The sequence below is a fragment of the Typopeltis vanoorti genome, chromosome 14, assembly GCF_054136105.1.
Source record: "Typopeltis vanoorti isolate ZY-2024b chromosome 14, IOZ_Tvanoo_1.0, whole genome shotgun sequence".
In the NCBI taxonomy this organism is placed as follows: domain Eukaryota; kingdom Metazoa; phylum Arthropoda; class Arachnida; order Uropygi; family Thelyphonidae; genus Typopeltis; species Typopeltis vanoorti.
Genome location: NC_143562.1, coordinates 118,102,469 through 118,115,364, shown reverse-complemented (window position 1 = coordinate 118,115,364; position 12,896 = coordinate 118,102,469). Strand labels below are relative to the sequence as shown.

Sequence of the window (12,896 nt, the reverse complement as noted above, 5' to 3'; positions counted from 1 at the left end):
CTTTGTGAATGGAGGGTACTTTGCCCAGGTCATCAATGCATGAATTGGAAGAAAAGAGTGATGCAAGTAAGTTGGCCTTGCCTTTTGGTGAGGTGACTGCAGTACCATCTGAATGTAAGAGTAGTGGAAACCTGGGTGGGCAGAAGTTATGCCCAATGGTCTTGGCTAGGGAGCAGAAGCAGTGACTGCAATTTGGGAAGGAGGTGAGTTTGCAGCATTTGGCCCTTTCAAAGTCTGACTTGGACTAGGTGATGATTCTTTTACAACTGTTGCAGGCTGCAGTATCGGCAGAGAGGGCAACTGGAGTTTTACTCTTGAGCCAATTGTAAGATGCAGAGGTTATTCCTTTTACAGCATTGGCACACTTTTTGGAGAACCAAGGCTTGGATGATGGCTGAGTTTTAGGACTAGAATAGGGGATGAAAGCCTTCATCCCCTATTCTATATATTTTATTTTATTTATAGAATAATATATAACATATATATATTATTCTATATATCAGGATGATTTCTGATATTTGGTCTGAGCAGGTGTTTGGATCAGAAGAACTGAAGAGGTAGTCAGACCATGAGAAGGACAAATAGAGGTCACAGAGATCCTCCCAGTTGGCACCCTTGTAGTACCAAAGGACATGAGACTGTGAACTGGTGGGTGTAGGATGCTCTGCAGCAAGAGACTTGCATGAGGTTGTGGTCTGAGTTTCCAAGAGGAGAACCAATGCCCACACTATATCTGTAAGGGAAACTTGTTAGAAAGAGGTCAAGTGTGTTGGCAAATTGAGGGATTGTCTAGTATTCTGTTGGGAAGATTGATGATCTGAGATAATTCATTGCTGATGGTGAACACCTCAGCATCTTCATCTGCTTGATTGGTGAAATTAGAGAAGGGGAGCCAATATGAGTTGTGGACATTGAACCCCAAGAAGGATGACCTCACTATTGGGGTGCTGCAGAAAGTCGAGCTTAGAGAGAGAAAGTTGAAGAGGTCAGAGTGATTGTCAGAGTTTGGAGAGTGATGGAGGGAGCATATGAAAAGGGCAGGTTGATTTGGTAGAGAAATTTTGAGTAAAAGCTAATCAAATAGTGAGGATTCAAGGGATTTGCAGTCTCTGGCATGGTATGTCAATTCTCATGAATGTACAACCACTCTTGTGGTGGAAAGAGCTGTATAATGTGTAGTTTTGACAGTTGTGTAAATGGCTGTTGAGGGTGCCAGTTGTTGTTCTGAAAGGAATACTAGTTCTAGTTTACATGACTCCAGGTGGTGGTGCACATGATATATATTGCTGTTTAGGCCAAGAATGTTGGTGAAGCAGATATGAAAACTTTTTTTTTTTTGGTAAGAGTTAATGTTGGTGGGTGCTTGGTTGGATTTCTGTTGCCTTTTATGATTTTTTTGGTTGGATGTTTGATGTTTTTTGCAGATTTTTTGAACTATTTTATGTGAGAGAATTTTTGAGATCCACAGTAAAAACACATTTCTTTTTGTTGTGGTTCATTGTATTTGGTGAAGAAGAGATAAAAAGGAAATGGGACATGCCAGTGACAGACTCACAAACATACTGCCCACACAGAGGTGGGGGGAGTTGGTCCCCCCCCCTTGGTCTTCCTCTAGTCATGAACTGGCAAAATACATGGTTGCAAGATTTTTTGTTAGCTGATCGGGAAACCGGGAGGTTTGTTACTACCTGGTTCGGTCCAATGCAGTAACCAGTGGCTGGTCTGCTGAACCGTTTTACTTCTGTATCCTTGAATGGGGGAGAGTCTGCCCCCCCCCCCTGCAGTGAGATTGGTATGCCTTTGAGGATATCACTCTCAATGCATGTGGGAAGAGAGGGGAAGGGAACAGAAACCATAACCCTTGCTCTAGTGACCAAACATGGCTCCAGCTGCTTCAGGTCTCCAATAAGCAAGGTGGTGGTATTTCACAGGGTGATGAAAGACATCTAACACCTAGAGGTTAAGTTGGCATTTCCTCCAACTAGGGAAGATATGCCTTTGTAGTGGCAATGCTTGCCAGGTTTGTCAGAGTCCAGTTGGCAGGAAGAGACTATACCACTGGAAGGTAGAGAAGCTTGACCGTGAGAGGTCATATATTGCACATGAACAGCCCTTTGTGTGTGTGTGTGTGTGTGTGTGTGTGTTATGATCCATCGAGTCGTTTCCGACTCCTGGCGACTCCATGAACATACACTCTCCATTTCGATCTGTCCCTGACCATGTCTTTCAGAACCTCCACGCACACTCCAGTTGCTTCTTTAACTCCATCCATCCATCTAATTCTTGGTTTTCCTCCTCTCCTGCTTCCATCAACTTTAGCAAGCATCATCATCTTCTCCAGACTGCCATTTGCTCACATAATATGTCTGAAGTATGACAATTTTTGCTTGATGATCATAGCTTCAAGGGAGCAATCTGGCTTTATTCTGTCTATCACTGATTTATTGGTTTGCTTTGCAGTCCATGGTATTCTTAGTAAGCATCTCCAAACCCATAATTCAAATGCATCTATCTTCCTTCTTTCACTCCTCCTCAGGGTCCAACTTTCACATCCATACAGCACCACAGGGAATACCATTGCTTTCATGATTCTGATTTTTGTTGTGAGGCTAATATCTTTATCTTTAAAGATCTTGCTTAAATTTGTCATTGATTTTTTTTCCAAGTAATAGCCCTTTAGTAGCCTATATATAATTATTATTATTATTATTATTATTATTAGATCTCTACATAGTAAAGGACCCATTAAGGGAGGTCATACATCACCTACACTAGCTGTCATACTTTCTCTTAAATTCAGTCACACTAGATGTACTCACTACTTCAACAGGTCAACTCACTCATAGTTCTATGACAGAAAAAATCTAGCTCTCATCCCTTTCTTAACTGCATGCAAACTTAACTCCCATGGATGTTCCCTTGTCCTCTCCCCACCTTCCATATAATGAACAATGCTATCAACCAATATCCTATAACATCTCTCAGAAGTCATATCACCCCTCTCCCCCTTCTTTTTTCTGTATACCAGTGTCTGCAGTCCAAATATTCTGAATCTATCCTTATAATCTACATTCCACAATCCCGATATCATTTTTATAACTCTTCTTGGCAGACTTTTCACAGCTTCTTTATCCTGTTGGAACCCAGGAGATCAAATTGGCACACAGAAGTCCAGATGCAGTCAAGAGGAAAAATGACTTCCACATGCTTACATGTCAATGTTTGTTTCCACATTGCAATTATCCTCTGAGTTATATTTGCAATTTTGTTATGTGACTTTTGAATTTTAACTTTCTATCAACTATAACTCCAAGATTTCTAGTCTCATGAGTTATTACAAGCATAATCCCTAAACTTTACACATATATATATATATATAAAGTAGTGCACTTTGGTGTGATGCTATAAAATATGCTGTTGAATATTGCATCACGCCTGTATAAATGTATAAATGAAAAGGAAATTAACAAATGAATGAGAATAGGATTGTGAACTGTGACGGTCAAAAAATGAAAAATACATTGAGATAAACAACAATTCTATCATTTAGAACTTACCCCAAGGGCCATAATTTGCATAGCTACTAGTCTCACAACAACTGAAGAGAAACTAGTTGGAGGAGACTGACCCATGGCAACTGCTGCAGATGGTAAATTTGTGATACTATCAGCATTCAAAGTAGCATTTTGATTTCCAAGCACTATACTCTGGCAAACTCCTATAAGAGACTAGGGAAAAATAATTATACATACATTTAATTTTTCAGGTTAAGTTTAAATTTTAAAATTTGATAAAGATTCTAAATTAAGAAAAGGCCTATTTAAATTTAGGGGATATTAAATCCCACATAGTTTTAAAACCGAATAAGAAACTCAAAGATCCTTTGAGTTTCTTATTTGGTTCATCTTTGAGTTTCTTATTCGGTTTTAAAACTATGTGGGATTTAATATCCCCTAAATTTAAGTAATGTTTTCATTGCCGAAATGAAGGTTATTAGCTCTTTATATTTAAGTAAGAAAAGGCCTTTTATATATATATATATATATATATATATATCTTTAATTTTTTATTTCAATCCCACATAATGATCCCACATAAAATTCCACTTCAATCCAATCATATTGCAAAATGGTGGTATGACATGAAAGAATTCCATGCTGGCTGAGCATTGCTGGTTAAACAAGGCCACTGTTGTTTTTGTGAGGGAACTGGGATGAACATTAAAAGGTTAGCTACTGGAATAAATCCCAACTAAACTGTGGTCAGGTGATGTTATTAAAGTGTTGGAAAGACTGGTGAGAATCAGGATTCAGAATTGGGTTGACAAAGGTTGCTAAAGGGTGGTCATGTCTTAGTGATCTACTTACTTATTACAATAAGATGATTGCTTCATTTGACAAAGGAGATGGATATACACAGTAGTATACTTAGAGTTTGCAAAGGCTTTTGATAGATTACAGCATGATAAGTTGATAGTCAAACTAGAGCAGATAGGGTTGGATATTAGATTAGTGCACTGAATTGGAGATTGGCTATTTGATAGGTATCAGCAAGTAGCATATGGGGGGGGGGCAATATCCTGGAAGAGGTGCCTCAGGGGTCTGTTTTAGGGCCATTGCTGTTTAATTTGTATGTTAATGATATTGGTGAAGATTTGGATGGGGATATTCAGTTTTTTTGCAGATGATGAAAAGTTGGGACGAACTATGAAGAGTAGAGAAGATCTTATGGCCTTAAAAGAAGACTTGAACAGATTGAGTGAATGGGCATGGGAATGGCGATGCCTGTTGAATGTTACAAAATGTAAGGTTTTAAAATTTTGTAAACAAAGATGGGATGTAGAATTAATTATTGGTGGGGATATATTGTTGGAAGTAAAGGAAATAAGAGATATTGGGGTGATTGTGGATAAAGATCTAAAATTTAGAGCACACATTGTCAAAAATATGAGGACAACACAACAAATTCTAAGAATGATGTGGAGGACAGTGATTTGTAGAAGTAAAGAGATTCTTATCTCATTGTATAAGGCTCTGATTAGGTTACACATGGACTATTGTGCACATATTTGGTTACTAAACTACCTTAGTAAGAGATGACTTACTAAGGTAGTTTCTGATCTCTGGAATGTTGAATATCAGGAAAGGTTGAGAAGATGCAGTCTACAGAGTCTAGTGGATAGGAGGAAGAGGAGTGATATGATAGAGACATACAAGTTGGTATGGGGTTGTTATTGGATCAATATTAAAGTGGTTTTTCATAAAATGGTGGGAGATCAGGTGAATACAAAAGGTCATCCCTGGAAGATGTATAAGGAGAATGTGATCAAGGGAGTGAGAAGCAGGTTTTTTGCATACCGAGTCATGAATGATTGGAATGCCTTGCCTGAGAGCGTGGTGTCTGCAGAGAATTTAAAGCGTGGTATGATGTCTTGTCTGTATGACAAAGGGACCTCCTAGATGAGTCTTTTACTCCATGGGGTCTTAGAGTAATAATAATAATAAAGAACAAGTTAGCAGAGTGACTCAGTTAGTAAGGACAACAAAAGTGTAGTTTGGGAAGAAATTAGCAAATCGGGTAAAGAAAAACCCTGAAGAATTTTTTAGAATGATTATGGTAGGATGATGTTAATGGATAAAAATGGTAAAATGGTAAGTGATGCAGAATACAATGTTGAGGTATTCAGTGATCAATTAATAAGGGTGTTTCAGCTTCATGAGAGGGAATAATCATAAGTAACTTAAGTGTAGAGATGTTGAAAGTTTATTTTTCACTTGGTCAGACTATAATAAATTTAGTTTAATCCTTTATCCAAGATTTCTTGGATAAAGGATTAAACTAAATTTATTATAGTCTGACCAAGTGAAAAATAAACTTTCAACATCTTTCTCTAAATCCAGAGTAATTTAATAAAAAGGTGGCACACCGTTTGGCAGCTCCTATAGGAGGAAATGACCTTGCTAATGCTTCTGCCTGGTATCTCCACTTGGGCCTGGCTCCCACTGAAGAGACCTCAATAAAGGTCAAAACTAGTCTGGGTACTGGCCCTTCCCTTAATGTATAACATTGTACATAATGCATAACATTATACCTATCTGCAAGGAGATGTGTTTTGCATTATGGGAGATACTGAGAAAGGAGTGATGTTAGCTTGCTCCACCTTTGCAATGAGTTGCACTACCTTACCCCAGTCCTGAAGATACTTTCAGGCGCAAACTTTGTTTGCTCACACTTGGATAAAGGATTCAACTAAATTTATTATAGTATAACCAAGTGAAAAATAAACTTTCAACAACATACTTATGTACCACAACAAAGTGACAAATGTCTTGAAGAAGGGAGATGCATATATAGTGGTATTCTTAGATTTTGCAAAAGCTTTTGGTAGACTTCCACACTACAAGCTATTAAATAAATTCATGACTTACTTTCAAGGTATTAACAACACCACAAAATTTTTTCAAAGAGTTGGTTTATTAACTGTTAATATTTCGCTGATTTTCAACTCAGCATCATCAGAGCACAACACACTTTTCTACAAGTGACAGTGAGTAAGTGAAACACAATTACAATGGACAAAAGATCTAAAGTCCTATTTTTGGCACCCTCTAACGAACAAAAAAAAACAAACAAACAAAAAAAAAGTTATGCAGGAGTTTCTCTTAGGATAACATTCTCCCAAATTTTTGGCAAATTAATGCAACCATATTTGTTAAGGTTGGGAGAATTCTACAAAGCGATTGCAGAATCAAAAAATAATCTTTCAGATCTATAACGACTCCTGAAAAACACATGTTTTCCTCCATCAAATCCTGCGTGAAGGAGTGTTAAAAATACCAAGCAATTTTAAACCTGGTTTTACTCCATTTCCCAAGTAAGCAAACAGACAAACAAGTCAAGTTTGCGCCTGCAAGTGATGCAAGTCTAGCTGATACTACAGGTAGTGCAAGACCAAGGCAACTCGTGGTAAAGGTCGCATAAGCTCCGATCACTAATCTTAATATTTACCCTTAATGTCAAAACACATCTCCAAGGAGGAGATGTATGATGTTTTGTATTAAAGGCAAGGGGCCACTACCCAAGGTAGTGGCCCCTTTCTTTCTACTGTGCGAATACTTTCTACTGTGTAAAGGAGTGTCCAAAGCATGGTCTGCCAGTCCTGACTTGTCATAGTAATAGTAGCGAATGTATTTTTCATGTTCTTCCAGGCAGATGTTAATTGATCTTCCTTTTGTCCATAATAGGCCAAGTGACAGTCAAAAGGAACTTCATACTCCTGGGTGTGCTAAAGGGTGAAGTTCATCCTTAGGCAAGCGGATCAGAGTTGCCAGCTTGACATGAGGTTTGAAAGTGGTGCAAAGGCCATGTTTCATCAATACTTTGGCTATCTTTTCTGATGTACCTCTGGGTACTGGGTTCTATCCTCGTTTGCTCTAGTTCATATAATAATGCTCCATGTTATATTCTGTTGAGTACCTCATGGAGTATTAATTCTCTTATCGAATACTCCTCTAACTTTATCATAAGCTGCATATAAATTATGACGACACTCTTTGTCTCTTTGTTCACCCATTCCTGCATTTTAGTTTGTATCAACTATTTCAAGATCTCATGTTGGAGGCTTAATGGATTGTATACAGCACTCAGAAAGGATTAAAACAGAATTCAATACTTCCTATATTCTGAGAGCTGCTGCAGATTCTAAAAATAGTCTCTTTTTTGAATTTACTGTGGTGGAGCATGGTGGTTTTTTTCCAAGAGATCCAAAAAAGAGACTATTTTTAGAATCCGCAGCAGCTCTCAGAAATCAACCAAATCTAAATAAATATGGTTGCATTAAGTTTCCTAAATTTGGGAAACACTAATCATCAGAGATCCCACCTTACATACCAGGCCACCTACAAATGCCCACAGAGGGCGCTTCACCTAGATAGGACTTTAGAGTCACCCACGTGGTTGGCTTAGTATTGTGTGGCATTTATGTATATGTTATTTATATTGCTTTTTTTGTAATCCTTGAAGATGTCTCAGTGACTGAGATGAAATACAGGAAGTATTAAATTATGTTTTAATCCTTTCTGAGTGCTGTATACAATCCATTAAGCCTCCAACATGATGTTCTCACAGCACTTAAGCCTCAACACACAGATTTTTCAAGATCATTAACTACCACTCCAGAAAAAATGGGATATAAATTGCTGCAGCTGTTCTGGTAGATCCTTATGAAACAGAAGTAACATACCAAATTTCATTCATCAGGGATCCTCTTAAATCACAAACTGAACAGCTTGGTCCAAGGCAATATGAATTTACCCTTACATAATTTACATTAAAACTTGTCTTAGGCAAGTTTTGACGGTGCTCGTGGCATAGTAAAGTTTATTAGATATGTATGTTATCAAGAAAGTAATAATTTTTTTATTATTGAAAATATTTCATTTATATACTGCATATTTACTGCAAATAATATTGCAAATATTGCAATTTACCCATAATATGTGCTGGAAATATCTCATACATTCTGCTTGTGTAATTCTGTCATCTAATGTTCTCACTTAAGCATCAGATACTATGTTAGTCTCACCTGGATAATATACCCTAGCAGTCAATGAAATAGTTCAACTGCCTTTTTTAAGCTGTTACCCCTAACATCTGTTATTTTCACCATATATTCTGGTGAAAAAAGTAATAGTGAAAAATTTGATGACAACTCTGTGTTAACACCACATACTGTTAATTTACTTGGTCTAAGTCTAACATATATAAATCAAGGTGTAACATCTATTGTTAACCAACAGGCTGTGGGTGTAAATCCTGTCCTTCACAACACACACAATTTACAGACAAAACATATTGTTGTTGGTGTTGGACAGTAGATGGCATTGATGTAGTGTAATAGTAAGGGAATTAAGTAGTAGTTGAGAAGGTGAGATGTATTTAGTGAAGTAGAGTAGAGTGCCTTCCCATGATGAGTCCTTAGACGGAGGTGTCACGTAATAATAATAATAATAAACATGCATGATTGTGATTCTCTTCAGGTGGGAGATGAATTTCATTACATGATGTGAGTCCACTGTCTCTCTCTTACTGAATCCAAGAAGTAGCTTGAAAAAGTTCCATGTTTGGTCTCTAGAGAGTAGCATTTCCAGATTATGTAAAAAAAATAAATAAATAAATAAAACAAAAAAAAATATAGAGAATTAATAAAAAAAAATCCTTAAACCATGCAGTGCCCTTGATTTGCTAAGACCAGAATTGTAATTCTGTCTAGTATGCAAATAACTTTTATCAATACATTTCAAGGTGAGCTAACCAGTCTCATATGGAGATAGCAGGGATTTTGCTCCCAGAAACTTGGATTTTTTCATCTGGCAAAATAGCAAACTAGCCAGAAGAACAAAGTTAATTTACAAACATAGCAGACAATAAAGATATGATTAATTGCCTTTCATAAGCAGGTTTAGGTTCCTACAAAGCCAAGTTACTTAGCTGTTATAGGCTATTTAGCCTGTAACAGGGAAAATGAGACACTTCAAATGTGCTGCCACCACTTGCGAATCAAACATTTTCAAGCAGAATATTATTATTATTACGGGCAACTCCAAGGAGTCCTTAGACTCATTGAGGGAGGCCCCAAATCATGTTCATCACAACTATTCGACATTCATACAGTATCTATCATACCTCGCCTTAAACTCATTCACTGTCACAGCATCCACCACAGACTCTGGCAGCCCATTCCACTCATTCACCACTCTAAAAGTAAAGTACCTAACTCTAACACCCTTTACTAACCACACTTTTGCCCAGTTTCCATGGATGTCCCCTAGTCCTCCCACAACCAGCCCTGTTCTCAAAAATATCTTCTGAATTAATTTTATAGAAACCCTTCGGTAATTTGAATCTCTCAATCATATCTCCCCTCCTCCGCCTATCAACCAATTTTTGCAACCCACAAATCCTCAACCTATTCTCATAGGGTTCATTCCACAGACCTTCTATCATCTTGGTCCCTTGTCTCTGGATCCTCTCCACTTCCTCCCCATCACAAAGAAACCCTGGTGCCCATAACTGGGCACAGTAGTCCAGATGGGGTCTTATCAAGGCTCGATAGAGAGGAACAACAACTTGTCTCTGCATGTCAATGTATTCTTCAGCAACCAAGTGATTTGATGAGCTGATTTGGCCACTTTTGCAATGTGCCCCCCCCCCCTAAACTTCAACTCCTTATCCACCAACACTCCTAAATCTCGTGCCTCATCAATTTCCTGGAGTACAGTTCCACCAATGTAGTAAACTGCTGTTAATCTTTTCACCCCAAAATGTATAACCTTACATTTTGCCACATTAAATTGACATCCATTCTCCTTAGCCCAGACCTCCAATCTATCCAATTCATCCTGCAAAATTTTGACATCATCTGCATTCACTATTGCCCTATCCAACTTTGCATCATCCGCAAACAAATGAACTGTTCCTCTCAGATCCTTTCCTATATCATTAATGAACAAATTAAACAGCAGTGGTCCAAGAACAGATCCTTGTGCTACACCACTAGTCACAGGCCGTCTTGTGGACTCTACTCCTGAATAAACCACTCTCTAATATCTCTCCATCAACCACCTTCCTATCCTTCCCAATATGCTGCAATTTACTGATTAGAATTCCATGTGGTATCCTGTCAAAGGCCTTAGCAAGGTCCAGTAGAATCACTGTAAACCCATTACCCTTATCCAGTTCAGCCGTCACTGTGTTATAATACGTGAGCAAGTTACTGAGGCATGACCTACCCTTCACAAAACCATGCTGTCCCTAATACAGTATCCCATTTTCATGTATCCAATCTTGTATTTTCCTCTTGACTATTTTCTCCAAGACCTTGATAACGATTCCTGTTATGCTGATTGGCCGGTAATTTTCAACAGCAGCCTTGGAACCACCTTTATGCAGCGGAACTATTTTCCCCCTCTTTCCACCCCCTTGGGACTGACCCAACCCCAAGGCTCAAATTAAACAAAATGGTCAAGGGCACTGACAATTCTTTAGCCGCTTCACGTACGACATGAGCTGGTATACCATCCAATCCCACAGATGTATTGACATTGAGGTTCTGTAATAAACTATTTACCTCTACTTCATTCATCAATTCCAGTATAAGCTGTTGGTTCTTCCATTCCTGCAATGTCACCACCTGGATGATATACTCTTGCAAAGTGCTCACTCAGTAATTCCACTATATCGACTGATTCGGTTACCTCCATATCCTCAGCATTTTTTAAAATCATTCTGCCATGAACATTTTTCCTTTTACTTGCAACATACTGAAAAGACTGTTTGGGATTCTCTGTAGCCTGCATGGCCAATTTTCTTTCATAGTCCGCTTTTGCTTTTCTTATCACCCTTGTTACCATCCTGGCCTGAGCTTTATACTGGTCCTGCATCTGCTGGTCACCTTTCTCCTTAAATTCCCTCCACAATTGTTTCTTTTTTTGCAGCTCAAGCTTAATAGTGTTATTCATCCATTTAACCCTACTTGATTTATTATTCGGACTTTTGGTATACAGTTAACCATTGCCTCCTGCAAACACTTCTTAATCAACATCCAGCCCTTGCAGTTTTACATGCCATGGCACTGAGCCAAGCACACTTCTAAGCTTGTCATACTTACCAGCACGGTAATTCCACATGTACCCTGTCTTAATTGTAAATTCCACTCCTTTAGCCACCTCCCAAGTCTTGACCTTATGATCACTCTCACCAATTGGTGGCAAACATGGTCATGTTCGTTACAACCACATTCTCAGATGCAATTACTAGGTCAAGCACTCTCTGCCCCCTAGTATTTTCCACTACATGTTGCCGCAGATAGTTGTCCCTTAATAATTGCATAAAATCCAATTCCTTCCTCCCATGTGCCCTCTCCTCTTTCCAGTCAATGTTACCATAATTGAAATCACCCATAATAATTACCCTCCTTCCACTCATTTCTTCTATTTGCCTATGCATACTATCCCCACCATCTATTCCATCACCTGGTCTATAGCAGCACCCAATTGTATATTTCGTTCTGCTAGACTCTATCTCACACCAAATAGCCTCAAATGTGCTCTTTTCTCTATCCTGCAGTTGAACTTTTATACTCCTTGGCTGCAACTCATCAGCTATCATCAATAACACTCCTCTCCCCTTTTTATTCTTCCTGTCACTCCTGAACACGCTATACCCATCGCACTCAATCCCACTAGCTTTATCATCTTCTGTCAGCCATGTTTCACTAATACCAACAACCTGTGGCCTGGACGTGCCAACCAAGGCCAAAAACTCTTCCCTCTTGTTCCTAATACTCCTGGCATTAGTGTACATGAATTGCAGAGGCCATTAGTCCCATCCCTACTTTGATGCCTTATATTAACTATCCCATTCTGATCTGTTGTCCTTCGTACTCGCTTGGGCATATTATACTCATTCATACACTCAACTGCCTCCCTAAAGTCTGCATATCTACCCCTCCCCCTTAATAAATCTAGTTTCTCTGAGTCTGTACATCCACTTCCTTCATCAACACTTTTTCAAGCCTCTGTACACCAAATCCATTCAAATGTAACCCGTCCATCTTGTATAAATCCTTTCACCCATCGAACTCACTCCACACATCCACAAATTCCACACCACTCTCCATGCATAACCCACGCATAAAGTCATTGGTAATTATGGCCCTCCTTCTAAACACTTCACTGTCATACCGCGGCAAACTACTCACCATCCTAACTCTCTCACTCTTCTCTTTTGCTACCTCAAATAATTCCCTCACATCCTCTATCATTTCCATTTTGCCTTCTTTCAAATCATTTGTTCCTGCAACAATTATCATCTCTTTCACCCTCTGTTTTTGCATT

The 12,896-nt window shown here is 38.6% G+C and overlaps 1 protein-coding gene across 4 annotated transcripts in view; it reads right to left on the bottom strand.

Moving 5' to 3' along the window:
• Window positions 1-12,896, bottom strand: part of unc80 (unc80, NALCN channel complex subunit) — a 1,852,146-nt gene that overhangs the window by 227,215 nt on the left and 1,612,035 nt on the right. For all 4 annotated transcript variants that reach the window (XM_090404461.1, XM_090404464.1, XM_090404465.1 and 1 more), the window contains one exon: window positions 3,558-3,728. In XM_090404461.1, the coding sequence (XP_090260587.1) occupies window positions 3,558-3,728 (171 nt within the window). The remainder of the gene's footprint in view (window positions 1-3,557; window positions 3,729-12,896) is intronic.